This window comes from Gorilla gorilla, chromosome 2 (assembly GCF_029281585.2).
Source record: "Gorilla gorilla gorilla isolate KB3781 chromosome 2, NHGRI_mGorGor1-v2.1_pri, whole genome shotgun sequence".
Classification (NCBI taxonomy): domain Eukaryota; kingdom Metazoa; phylum Chordata; class Mammalia; order Primates; family Hominidae; genus Gorilla; species Gorilla gorilla.
This window is the reverse complement of record NC_086017.1, coordinates 141,579,444-141,593,805: the sequence shown is the minus strand read 5'-3', so window position 1 is coordinate 141,593,805 and position 14,362 is coordinate 141,579,444. Positions and strand designations below refer to the sequence as shown.

Genomic DNA, 14,362 nt, shown 5'->3' with positions numbered 1-14,362 from the left:
TCTCATCAAGATTCCAATTTAGTTCCCATGGCATTTTGAACAACCGGGGATTTTGTTCAACAACTCACCAAGTACTGTGATAGTGTTTTGCCCAGTTCTCTCATTCCAATAGTCAGATGAGTCCTGTAATTGAATCCTTTTCCAAATTCAAAGCTAGAAAACTCATGATGAGCAGTTGTGTTAAGGGACACTACCAGCAGAGCATCAAGTCCTATGTGGTAAAAACCACAATATAAATAAAGCAAAGGGGTTGTACATGAAAAAGAAGAAGACATAATAATTCTACTCAGTGAACATGATTTAAAGAATTGAAAAGGGGAAAAAACAAACATAAGAGGAAGGAGTACTCCTGACATATGAAGAAACTAACAGAGAATTTGCCTACATTTTCTGAATGTGCACCAGCTCTGGTCCCTGACCATTGCATGAAATCCCCTGATAAAAAGTATTCAAGAGAAACGATTTACAAATCTATAGAAAAACACTAATAGAAAACTGTGTTCCACATCTTACCACCAATTTTGATGCAATTCTTGGGCACTGGAAAGTGATTTTTAAGAAAGGGCATTATTCATCTCCAGAGAGCTTTTCTGAATTTTCCTGAATGTAAATTAATGATAATTCTCAAGTTACTCCCAATTCCAAACACCCCTGGGAGGCCAAGCCCTGAGAACATGAGGAAAGCCCAGGGCAATTGTCTCAGCTGAACTCCTGACCACATCCAGTTAATTCATTAATTGATCTATTCACTCATTAATTCATTTACTAGTTCATCGACTTTATTCATCTTTTCACTAAACAAATTTTTAAATTATTAATAGGAGCCTATTATGTATTAATCATTGTATAATAGCAGAGATACAAATGAATAAGTCAGGTTTACTTCTTTCCTTCCCAGAGTTAATGGTCTAATGGAGCAGAGGGTCAAGAATCAGATAGTTGCTCTGAGAAACATCAGGGTTCCATGACAGCCTAGAGGAGAAGCTCCTAACCCATTCTTGGAGAGTCATGGAAGGTTTCTTGGAAAAATTGAGGTTGAAGCTGATTCTAAAGGATAAATGTAAGTTGGCCAGTGGAAAGAACCAGAGATGGAAGATGGAGAGAGTACCCGGGGAGGTAAGGAGGTAGAGGAAGCTCTAGGCAAGGACGGAGAGAAGTGAGGCTGTAAAGTACATGGGGGCCAGGCACAGTGACTCACACCTGTAATCCCAGCACTTTGGGAGGCTGAGGTGGGCAGATCACCTGAGGTCAGGTATTTGAGACCAGCAAACTGGTCAACAACATGGAAAAACCCCATTTCTACTAAAAATACAAAAAAAATTTAGCCAGGCATGGTGGTGGGCACCTGTAATCCCAGCTACTCGGGAGGCTGAGGCAGGAGAATCGCTTGAACCTGGGAGGCAGAGGTTGCAGCGAGCTGAGATTGTGTCACTGCACTCCAGCCTAGGCAACAAGAGCAAAAATCCATCTAAAAAAGTATATCTATATATCTATATATCTATATATATCATTACAGGAAGAATGGGAAAAAATAGTTTCATATGCCTGGAACACTGAATATAAGAAATGAGTTGGCCAGGCGCAGTGGCTCATGCCTGTAATCCCAGCACTTTGGGAGGCCGAGGTGGGCGGATCATGAGGTCAGGAGATCCAGGCCATCCTGGCTAACATGGTGAAACCCCATCTCTACTAAAAATAAAAAAAAAATTAGCCAAGCATGGTGGCAGGCTCCTGTAGTCCCAGATACTCCAGAGGCTGAAGCAGGAGAATGGCATGAACCTGGGAGGTGGAGTTTGCAGTAAGCCAAGATCGGGCCACTGCGCTCCAGCCTGGGTGACAGAGTGAGACTTCGTCTCAAAAAAAAAAAAAAAAAAAAAGAAAGAAATGAGTTAAGGCTGAAATGGCAAGCAGAGGCCAGGCTCTGCAAAGCTCCCAAGCCATGTTAAGGAATTTGATCTATATCCCAAGAACAATGAGAAAGTATTGAAGGGAACTGTGCAGAGAAAAAGACACAACTGAGCAATAAAACAGGACATATTGTGGTCTTTAGGGAGGTTGCCTGTGGAAGATGAACCCTAGAAGCCAGTCTGGGCTACACCAAGGAATTCTTAAACAATGCATCTCATTTGACAATTAACGGAGTCTTCCATTGCTGCATCCTACTCTCAACTTCTGCATTTAGCTTCCGGCTCAGTTTGAAGCTATGACATGGACAGAAAATATATAGCGAGAAGTGGTTTTCCAAATCCACGTTGCTATCTTTCATATGGAAAATAAGGAACAGTAGGAGCTGTCTTCGGTCAGGTTCCCTAGAACTAGAATCTGAAAGAGGGTTTTGTATGTATGTGGTGTCTATATTGAGAGAGCAGGAAAGGGAAGGAGATGTTGTAACCAGGGATACATCTCAGTAAATTCTTAGCCTTTGCCTGATTCATGAGGGACTCTGGAATGCAAATTGTACTAGAGTTGACCCATTTAAGCAAGAGTGCCAGGCTTTTGTATCCCTATATCATAGTTGCCCCCGCCCCCACCACCAACGTGGGGCATGGTAACCCCACACCCATTCCAAGCACGCCCAGGTACATGGTTCAGATCAGTCAAGGACACATGTCTATATAGAAGGTCATAAGTCTAAGCACTTGGCCACAGCATTTGCAGCATTTTGGGGAGGAGTGTGAGGGCTGGTCAATGGGGATTAGATGAGGTATCAACAGCCTCTGCTACAAGTAGCTAGGCAGATCTCAAGATCTACAGCATCTGAGTAAAGGTAGAGACTTGTTAAGCATATTCCATGCTTCACTGTTTAAATTTTCAACTTGGCTGGGCGCAGTGGCTCACGCCTGTAATCCCAGCACTTTGGGAGGCCAAGTCGGGTGAATCACGAGGTCAGGAGATCAAGACCACCCTGGCTAACACAGTGAAACCCCATCTCTACTAAAAATACAAAAAATTAGCTGGGCGTGGTGGCGGGTGCCTGTAGTCCCAGCTACTCAGGAGATTGAGGCAGGAGAATGGCGTGACCCCAGAAGGTGGAGCTTGCAGTGAGCTGAGATCGTGCCACTGCACTCCAACCTGGGTGACAGACTGACACTCCATCTCAAAAAAAAAAAAAATCAACTCAATACCTGCTTCTCTGAGCCTGTCTGATTGATTTTCAAGCATTATGTTGCTTTCACTCTGGAGACCGTCTGAAAAAATAAGCAGCACCTGGAGAAATAAGAAAATGGTATGGTGTAAAAGCTAAATATATAATTGGGGAATGAAGAACAAATGGAAGAATATGGAGATGGGAGATAGAATGTAATATGGATACCTGGCCCCGGGATGCAGATTTATCCTTAAATGTGTCCCAAAGAGACCGCAAGAACTGTGCGTTCAGATGAGTTGGCCCACTGATGTTGACTTGCAGCAAGCTGTCAAACACTGCTTTCTGATAGATTTGGAACTTGGCAGGGAATCCTTGGTCACTGTTCACCTTAAACGCCAAGCTCACCTGTGCCTCTGTGCCAGCCCCACAGCTCACCCCCCTGATAGAGCTGATGTCTTCTAAGATGCCTGGGAGGTAGGATTCCAGCTGGGGGTGGCCCTGGAACAAAGGCTGCTCCTGCACATGAGTGGAGATGTCAAACCCAACCACTATGTCCATAAAGCAATCTGGAAACCAAGGGAACAGAGTCAAGATTAACGAGTAGACAGGAGTAAGGAAGGAGAGACAGGGCAGAAAAAAGGAGCACCGTCATGCCCCAGAGCTAGAGGGTCTCTAGTCCCCAAATAGTGTTCAAGAAGGAAGATACTGGCTGCTTTATCATATATATACATATACATATATCATATATATACATATACACATATATATGTGTATATGTATATCACATATATATGTGATACCAACGTATATCACAGGGGTTTTCTCTGTCCCCTTTAAAATATTAAAACTTCCAACAGCTATTTGAAGTTGAAACCATAATTTAGTCTCATTCTCAGTGACTCTGTTGTGTGTGTGTGTGCATGCATGTGGGCATGCATTTTAATGGTGACATATTTTGATTCACATAGTCAGAATACATTAAAGTTTTGAGGCTGGGTGTGGTGGCTTAAGCCTGTAATCCCAGCACTTTGGGAGGCCGAGGCAGGTGGATCATGAAGTCAGGAGATCGAGACCATCCTGGCTAACATGGTGAAACCCCGTCTCTACTAAAAAATACAAAAATAAAATTAGCCAGGTGTGGTGGCGGGCGCCTGTAGTCCCAGCTATTCGGGAGACTGAGGCAGGAGAATGGCGTGAACCCGGGAGGCAGAGCTTGCAGTGAGCCGAGATCGCGCCACTGCACTCCAGCCTGGGCAACAGAGCAAGACTCCATCTCAAAAAAATAAAAAATAAATAAACTTTTGTGCTGTCTTTTCAGATTATTTAAGTTTTAGAGGTTACAAACACAAATGGCTGCAAAGGCAGGTAGATAAGATAAATGATTCAAGTGGGCAGGGTGTGAGGAAAATGAACTGGAGAACAATGACCCATTTCTGGGTCTGTTCACTGTTCAGTTCCAGCTGAGAGTAGCTATGTGGAAAATGGGGCCTAGTGTTGTCAGATATTCTGATTTTTCAAAGAGGAGCCTGATGTCAACATTTTTAATGTAGAACCTTCAGTGTGAATGCTGTCAACTAATTTAGCAACTCATCAACGCTGGATGCGACAAACAAACTGCAACTGCAAGCTGCCATTTGGTTACTCTGATCCTGCCCAGGTTGTTCATTTTACAGATGGGGAAACAGTCGTGTCTGGAGGTTGTTGCTGCTGAACCAGAGTTAGAACTCTAGCTTTCTGATTCCAGGCCCTGGGCTCTTTCCGCCACTGTAATCTGCCTCCACTTGAGCACCGCAAATGGGACATATAAGATGTGGAGAGTTTGGAAAGACTATCACATTTTGTGAAAGTAGTGATTTCAATCATAATAACTCTAGAAACGTAAGAACTCTAAGGAATTTCTGCATGTTGTGCAAATTCCACAAACTGTTATCATTTGCTACTGCTTCCTTACATGCTGTCCTCTCAACTCCTAGCCTCAAATTTACAGAAGCTGAGTACCCTGTGGCCACTCTCAGCTGGAGCTGAATAGTGGCATTCCTGTGAGATGCATCATTGTTTTTCAGTTCACTGTCCTCATACTGTGCTCACTTGACTCATCTCCACTACGCACCTGGCCTTTGCAGCCATTTGCCTTTGTGACCTCTGGATTAAATAACCTCTAAGGACAATTCAGATCTTTAGTAGGCTATGATTATATGAATGTAATCATTAAAAGAAGAAAAATACACTGTACACACACACACACACACACACACACACGAGTCCCTTACAAGATGGCTTAACAAAGGTACAATAGTAAAACTTCCAATCAGCAAATGTTTATTTTACTTACTTCCTACTGGATGCAGGGCATTTACTAGGAGGACAGAAATAGGAGAGAGAGATCCAGGTGTTAAAAGGAGAATAAACACTGGATTGCCGTGAGGGAACAGGGCTGACCAGAGGACACAGCCCAGGGGTCCCCTCTAGCCTCTGCACCCTTTCCATGTCTTTGAGGGAGGCTGAGTTATCCAAACTTCCTGGAAGCAGAGAAGTCTCTTCTCATTGCACAATAAGTGAGATATTCTCACTAAATATATGTTCTAAATATATGCTCTGCTAGAGCTAGCCCATAAGACACTCTTGGGAAATGGAGAAATGAGAAGTTTCCATGGAAGAAAACCAAACAAGAAGCACTTACTGGTTTTCCCACAGCTCTGGCAGATTTCACGGATGATTCTTTTTTTCACATCCACATTCTTTAATTTATCAAAGTCTTGAAAAGTGATTATTTTTTCAGAATTGCCTGTTATTGGCAGGAGCTGTTCCTTATAAACATCTCCTATGCCCAAAACCAGGACACAAATTCCAAGGTCCTTCAGGGTTTTTACCGCATCTGCCACATCATAGCGAGGATCTCCAGATGTGATAACAACCAAAGTTTGGGGGACACCAGCATTTCTTCTCCCACCAGCATGTAGATTAAACATATTGCTCACTTTTTTAAGGGCAAAGTCAATTCTCGGAAATCCACCGCTCCTGGAGACATTCTGAATTTGAGTCTTCCACTGGGTTTTAGTCAGAGAGTTTTTCAACTCAATAATACTCCGGTAGTTGCTTCCAAATTGAGCCATACCAATTTTCATTCTTTGAGACTGAATGTCAAAATTATCAATTAAGTCTGACAAGAAAGTTGTCATGGTTACAAAATCTGAATTAGATACCCTGTCAGAGCCATCGCAAAGGAAAATCACGTCAGCTTCCTGAAGATGACAGACTGCAATAGAAAAAAGAATAAATTATTTTCCTCATGAATCATTCTAAATTTTTCCTTTCCTCATATACTTAAATTGCTTTACTAAATACTTCAATTGCTTTACGTTAGCAAATTGAGATAAGTTAACAAGAGAGAGAATCACTGATCCTCAAAAAGAAGAAAAAATAGCAAGAGGAGGAAAGATAATGGAGTTTTTTTCAAAGTTTAATTATTTATACAATCCATTTGAAAAGACACTGAAAGCTAATCAGAGAAAGAAAGTAAGAAGTTTGAATAAATTTCATGTACTCATTAAAAGGTGATTATAAAGGGTAGACGTCCCTTCAAAACACCAAGATTGGGACATTTACCCCATCAAGATAATAGCACTTACTTACTGTACTATTATTAGTACTCCTATTACTATTCATGTTATCACCTTACATTCATGTTGAGGAGTAGCATTTTAAAAATGCTTTTGGCATACACTAACAACATTAATATTCACAACCACCTTATGACTAATTATTCTAATTTTACAAATATAGAAATAGAATTCAGAGGTTAAGTGACTCGCCTAAGAGCACACAGTTACTATGGAGTGGAGCTGGTATCTGGACCTCTAGATCCTTTTTACTCTTAAATTTAGCACTTTTTTTCTGCTGCAATGCTTTTTAAAAATATCATGACTCAAATGTTAGAACTTCTCAGAAGAAGTGTGAATGGCTAGTAAACAGAGCATAAGGTCACCTCCCTGAAGTCCAATCTGAAATGTCCCAAAATCAAAGGGTGACTTTCTATACTCATTTCCAACCATACTCAATGGCTGTGGTAGCAGCAGCACTACGGTGATTACTAAAGGTAATTGAGACAGTAGGTTACCCACGGTCACACAATTCCTTGTAAGGGTGGTGTGGCAGACACAAAGATGGGCTGCCCGGATAGACCTGCAAAGAAGAACTTACTCCCCAGCTACGGGAGTATGGGCAGGCGGTAAACAGCTTCTAGCTGTCAGCACTTTCAGGGTCTGTCTCACTATAGAGAGATGCCTTGCCAAAGGTCATGCCCTTCCTAGGGCCACCACATCCAGGCACTAAGTGGGAAGGGAGTTCTCCCTTAGTCCAGCTGTTTCAGGCTGATGCTGGACAGCTCTCATGGGCGAAATTTGCTTCAGAGCTCTCTGCTAGGTTTGGAGCTTTGTTTAGCCTATGTCACTATTTGAGTTATTTGGTCCATCTTGCTTTCCCCATTTATTTTACAAGTGTGGATCCCTAATAAACATCTTGCGTCCCAAACTCCATCTCACCACTACCACAAAAATGTAGGCATGGGAAATGAGAATAAAACAGCCTCCACATTCATAGGAAAAGACTGTAGTCTTAGTAATGCACCAGTTTTGGAGGATACCCCAAACAAACGAGATTAAGCCTGCCTGTGGAGCTTGTAGTCTTTTGATAGATACAGATAGGAAAACAGCAAATATGTGTCAAGTGCTACCACCTGGAAAATAGAAGGAGTGAGAGTTGGAGGAAACAGTGGGGACATGGGGTCAGGTTTTGGGCCAGGAAACTAGCAAACAAAGACTGAAATTTGACAGAAAAGTGAGACGTAGGCAGACACAGTGGTGGGCTGGAGTGTTCATGGTGGGCAGGATAGTGTGCACAAAGATGTGGAGGAATTTCAGAAGGACAGGGTAGATTGTGAAGAGGGGAGAGGTGATCAATGAGGTTGGCGAGGTGGGCAGGGTCTAGATAGAGCTCAGGAGTTTGGAAATTGCCTCAAGGGCACAGGGAGGCCTCCGGAAACACACACACACACACACACACAAAACACTGTAAGCAGAAGAGGGACCACATCCAGTGTGTAGAAGAAAGAACATTCAGTGTTAAGTGGACTGGCAGGTGTGTCAGGACTGAGGGAGGGGAGCCCACGCTTCAGACTGAGAGTCCAGGGAGAGGATGGAACAGGCAAAAGAACTGGGGTGGTCCTGCTGCCTTGGGAAAAATCATAATTTTCCTTGGATAAAGATGATACCATCATTCAATATCTGAAACCAAGAAGATGAATTAATTGCTTACTTAAGTAAGGTAAAGCTATGGTGGTCAGGCATAGTTTTATCTAGCCAAGCAAATGCTGATCTGACACAGGATTTGAGGTAAGGTTTTGTTTGGAGTTGGACAAGTTACAGATATGGAAGTGGGTTAATGTCAGTCTTAGAAACATGATTTATATTAGTGACAAAAGTGAGCTTCCTGTTGGTAGAAAGGAAGGAATAAATGAGGAAAGAAACAAGAGGAAGGAGGGAGGAAGGAAGTGAAGAAGAAAGGAAATTCGCGAGTTAATTGTTTCATTTGCCAGATTGGGAGGACTGGGCCAATAACAAACCACAAGAATTCAGACCTTCCAAGTAGGCACAGCAGCCCTTCCTAGATGACTTATCAGTCTCTACTGCTTTTAAGACCACAAGTGGCAAATCTCACCCTGTCCTCACTCAAATGTGATGTCTCCAGCCTACCAACCCCAATGGTAGCTGGTAATCATCTCAGTTCCCTTCCCTCCCTGTTTCTCTCAGCCAGCTTCCATTACCCTACGTTCAACTCTCATATCCTGCCCTCTGCACAGGTGGCACTTACCCAGAAAAGCATATCAGGCCACTTGAATTTTGATGTCTCTCTAGAATGCCTATGATCTCATTTTGAGGGCCCTGGATCTTTGAAGGCAAAAGTCTATCCATTTAAACCACGAAACTTTCCGTTTGAGTTTGACCTGAAACTGATGTCCAGTGGCTGCATTGAGACCATTAACCAAATGGAGCACCATGAGCAGCCATTACTTGGGGTAAGGTGAATATGACCCTAAGAAGAATTCCTTTCTGCCAGAAAAAGGCAACAGAGTAGTAAAATGCCACGGAATGCATCTGGAACTCTCCTGTATAATCTCTTCAGTGCATGCTGTGGTGAGAAGGAAACTTTGGGATCTTGTTCAATCAACCCATTTCTTTTAGAGATGAGAAAACTGATAGCCTGAGCAGAGAAATGTTCAGTCCATAACATCCAGGTAATCGGAGACCTGAGACTTATGATTTACTTTTTGTTTAAACTTTTATTGCTACCCCCATAGAAACTTTAAAAGTAACAACTTACCCTCTGGTGCTTCAGTACACATACGTTCTTGAACAAGTGTGAAAACATCTTTCAGTTTGTCAAAATTATCTACATAGATAGTATTGTTTTTATTCCCTGCCATACCCTCAAGTTCCTTTTGGTTGGCCTTTCCTACACCCACTGCAAAGATGGTGATGCCTTTGTCTCTCAGTTCCAATGCTGTGTCATTGAGCTGATCATGGTCATGGGATTCCCCATCGGTGATGACAATCAGCATCTGCTTCACATTTTGCTTGATGCGGCTGCCATGTTCCTCTGTAAACAGGGCATTTGCGTGCTTGAGAGCCTTGGCAGTGTAGGTGTTCCCTCCAGTGTCCCTGCGCTTCCGCAGATTCTCAATTATTGCTGATCTGTTCGAGTATGTATTAAGGTAGAAAAGGATGTTAGGTTGGTCAGAGTATTTGAGGGCTCCAAACTGAACTCGGCCCCTGCCAACATCTGCTTTCTTCACCAAATGGATAGTTAGGTTAATCATGTGATCTTGATATTGTTTTTTTATGCTACCTGAATGATCCAGCACAAACACAACGTCTAGTAGTGTAATCCTTTTACAATCTGAAAGAAGATGAAAACAGGAGTCACAAACTTTCTGCAGTGCATTCTACGCAGGGTGCTGAGAAGGGAAGCGAACTGGCATTTGCCATGAGCCTACTATGTGTCAGACACTATATCTCACTTAGTTCTTAGAGGTGGCTACTGCCATTTTACAGAAAAAAAAAGTCAAGGCTCAGAGAAGTGCAACTTGCCTACACCATGACTCCAAGGACATTTGTACCCTATCTACATCACTCCAGGTTTGCTGGTCCTTATGCCACACCACTCTGTTTTGATATATCTCATTAGGACATGTAATGTCTTTTGCTAAGCAGGCTTTCAACTGAAAGGCAACGTTAGAAGCTAGTTCAATGCCAATGTAATGGTGAGATATACTGATGTTTGCCAAACTGGCCTGCTATTTCGAAAAGCTCAGGAGCTCACTGTATAAGTTGGTAGTTTTACCCTACTCCCTCTGGCTCCAGGTATCTTTGGACCCTCGGGTATGCAAACCATCCCTGTTTATCACGTCTCTCTGCAGTTATTTATGCTTTTTTCCCTGACCTTTTGAATTAGAACTCAGAAAGAAGTGGCCCCAAGTAGGAGGAGAGCAAAAACTCCTATCACCTTTTCCCTGACCCCAAACCCTCCTCCACATTATAAGACAAGTGACTGTTTTGGCTGGCTTTCCAAAGTGTGGACTCTTTCCCCACTCTTTTCCTTCCCTCAATAACTTATGCACACGTATTCCAAAGATTTGCTTTCTCCGCTTTCCACCTGCCTAGCTAATTGTCAACTCTTATTTCTAATAATAAAGTCTCAAATTTTTAATTTTCTGACACTGTGAATGTCCCCAGACTGTATCTGTAAAAACCTTGGTCAATGACCCACTGAGAACTGGTGACTAGTCATGACCTGATACTTAGGAGACAATCTAATGCATGAGTCAGCTGAATTTCAGGTTATGCTGTAGACAGGGCCTCCACATTTACATTAATCAAAATGAAGAAATGCCAAGAAGAGCCTTGCAGTTTTCAAAGTTGAAGCTATAGCCTTTAGGTACACCTCTCAACATTATCAAGAGTTTTGGAATCACTGCCATCTTTGGGGGAAGAAGAAAAGTCCAATTAAGCTGTTACCAAGGAAACTTTAGAACTATCACCTAACACTTAAGCGTTTATAAGACATTATGTTAAGTTTCTGAAAATTCCACATGCATAATTTTGACGAATAAAGTCCAATGACAATCTCTATGTTGACACAGGAACAACACAAAACAAACTTACTTGGGTTTGTTTTCTTAGTTGTATCCAAAACACAGAAAATAGCACATGATAGATTTAAAAACATAGGTGTTTTAGTCTATGTGTGGATTGAGAGAAAGCTCTCATTCAAAAGACATTAAAATTGATAGGCTCAAACTGAAGGTTGCACAATACAATTTTAAAAGCACTACAATTTGTAAGAATAAAATGATGACCCCAAGTAATCAGAAAAGTGACAAATTACAATTTTTCAAAGGGATGGATACATGAACAGGCAAATATAAAATATCCAGTTGATAGAGGTTAAGAATAATAATGTGAAGTAATGAAAATAAACTATCTTTAAAATACCCAGGGTTTTCTTGGTGGGTGGTGCTTAGGATACTAGATATAATTTAACTAAAAGAAAGACGAATTTGTATTTCTAGTTATTTTCTGCTTAACAATGGTCATAGATAGCCAAGAAACAATTCTAGAAAATCATTTGGGATTAAAAACTGGCTCTGGAAAATCCAGGCATGTGGGTATTAAAGATTTGGAAGTTTAAAGTAAAATTCTGGGATCTTTTTGGAACATATTTGAAGTCACCAATGCCATACTAACTTGTGCCAAACTAGATGCCAAAATTGTTAGTCTGAAACATTCCTGGAGGTCACAGGCATTTTAATATTACATAAAGAAGACCAAAACTTAACACTGAAGTCCAGGTGGAGGCCAGGGCCAGAGTCCCATTCACTGTTTCTCATTATAAAGTCAACAGCTCACATCCTTTAGTCCTGACAGATAACAGGGACACTTACCATGGAGAGCACACACACGAAAGATAAGTTTCCTTTCTAGTGCCTTTAGATGATCGAAGTTCTCAACATGAAAAACCAGGCTGCTATCCCCACTGATCTCTTCTAGCTGAGATCTATTGGCATTGTATACTCCTACAGAGAAGATGGTCACATCTTTGCCCCGAAGAATTCTAGCAGGATCTCTCACATCATCCTGCGCTACTCCATCTGTGATGAGGATGAGAAATTTTTTGGCCCCCAAACGGGCCCCCTTGGAGTGGGTGAAGTATTGACCTACAAAATTTAGTGCCTTTCCAGTTAAAGTGCCTTCATTGATGAGAGACATTCTATCTATTGCATCAGAAATTTCTTGCTGTGTAAAATATCTATTAAGCTGGAACTCTTCCTTAGTTTTATCACTGAACTGAACAACACCAATCTGGGTTTTGTCTGCACCAATTTGAATTTTAGTTAACAGGTTTTTCATGAAGATTTTCATTTTCCTAAAATTTTCATTTCCTATACTCCAAGAACTGTCCACCAGAAACATGATGTCAGCCTTCATGTCTTCACATCCTGCATGTTATAAAAAAAAAGACCAGAAATAACCAGGTTGGAAAGGTTCTCATGAAGTAACATTAAGGCAGAAACAAATGCATTAATGAGAAAACATTGAAAATTAACTCAAGCAACTGTTGTTATGTTTGAAAATTGTATTTGCTTCTTTAGTAGAAGCTGGTTGACTAGAACCTTGAATCAGAAATGCAACTTCCAAAATGTGTATTTATTCATGCATGCATGCATGCATAACTCATTTATTCATATTTCTTTCATTCATTCATTCATTCAATCATAATTTTGAGTTGTATAAAATGCCAGGCATCCAGCCATGTGTTAAGGATGCAGTAGTGATACAAAAAAGGAACCAGAGCCAAAGCAATCAATTCCTTGCACTCATAGTACTAACACTCCAGGGTTTTATGTATATTCTGGAGAAACACAATTTCAAATAATTTTTAAATAGCATTATTTTCTGGGATAATTCTAAGTGATTTCATAAACACTATAAATCAATATTAGAAATTGGAGAAAAAGTTTTTACTAGAGATAAGTGCTTCAGTAAGCACATACTCATTCAACATGGACTGTTCCTTTATATATAATATTTGTAGACAGCCTACTGACTGGAAATGAACATACAGACATATGTATATATATACACACATATGTATGTTCATTGTTCTATGTATAATATAGACATATGTACATATATAAAACCAATTTCTATAATCTATTAAAAACAATATTATTAATTCATGATACATATGTTGTGTATATATATAATATGCAAATATATTGTCTTTAGCATGTATCTTTTTAGTCTGAATCCCTTTTGTCTATCTGTAATCTCTGCCATCCTCTTACAGTTTCTCCCTCAACACTCTGAAGTCTATCCCATACTTCTTGAAAACATAGCATCAGCCATATATTTAAAAAATGAAAAGATGTTAACTATTACTTAATAAATGTGTAAGGTCACATTATGATCCACCAGGAGGACTACACCACCATTTTAAGATTCAAGCTGCCGTGGAACCATCTTGAAAGTCATGAGAGGAGAAATTGCTGAAGATGTTTGTGGCCTTGACAGAGTGGCCTTGACCACTGTAGTGAAGTGTGAAAGATTCTCTTCCATGTAACACATATAAAAGAAATAGGCTTTTACATACAATTTAGTATTCACAGGATCTACCTCCTGGTATCTATTTGTGACAGAAACTACTTAATGTCCCTGAATATCTATCTTTCCATTCTTCTATGTTAATAAAATTTTAGATAGGCAGATGATTGCCCATCTAAAGATTGTACTTCCCAGCCTTCCTTGAAGCTAGCTGTGGCCTTGTGTCTAAGTTTTAACCAAAAGGTATGAGCAAAAGTGATCTGGCCACTTCTGGGTCTTACCATTAAAACAGTTGAGTGTGGTAGGCTCCCTTGGTCCTTTCTCCCTTTCCATGGATGGAAGGTGATAAGAACTGGATCTTCAATTTTGACCTAAAGATGGAAGCTATGTGTTGAGGATGGAACAGCCTCTCTACTAGACCTGGACTATTCACCCTAAACTATTATGTAAGAGAAAAATAATATTCTGTACTGTGTAGTCTGGGGTCTTTTTGCTATTGCAGCTTAACCTGTACCTACTAATACACTGTGCCTCACTCCATCTGCATCTGCTCTGAGACTCCTTAGTTTTTTCTAGCTCCACAAGCTTTGGCTCATTTGTTTCCCTGCTTCTCTGT

General features: G+C 40.9%; 1 protein-coding gene across 1 annotated transcript in view; it reads right to left on the bottom strand.

The window, feature by feature from the left end:
- The window catches only part of COL6A5 (collagen type VI alpha 5 chain), a 131,872-nt gene that overhangs the window by 76,161 nt on the left and 41,349 nt on the right, over positions 1 to 14,362 (bottom strand). The window contains exons 7-12 of the mRNA XM_063704176.1: positions 12,087 to 12,641; positions 9,467 to 10,042; positions 5,769 to 6,344; positions 3,314 to 3,654; positions 3,126 to 3,207; positions 69 to 211 (exon numbers count right to left, since the gene is read on the bottom strand). Coding sequence (XP_063560246.1) covers positions 69 to 211; positions 3,126 to 3,207; positions 3,314 to 3,654; positions 5,769 to 6,344; positions 9,467 to 10,042; positions 12,087 to 12,641 — 2,273 coding nt within the window. The remainder of the gene's footprint in view (positions 1 to 68; positions 212 to 3,125; positions 3,208 to 3,313; positions 3,655 to 5,768; positions 6,345 to 9,466; positions 10,043 to 12,086; positions 12,642 to 14,362) is intronic.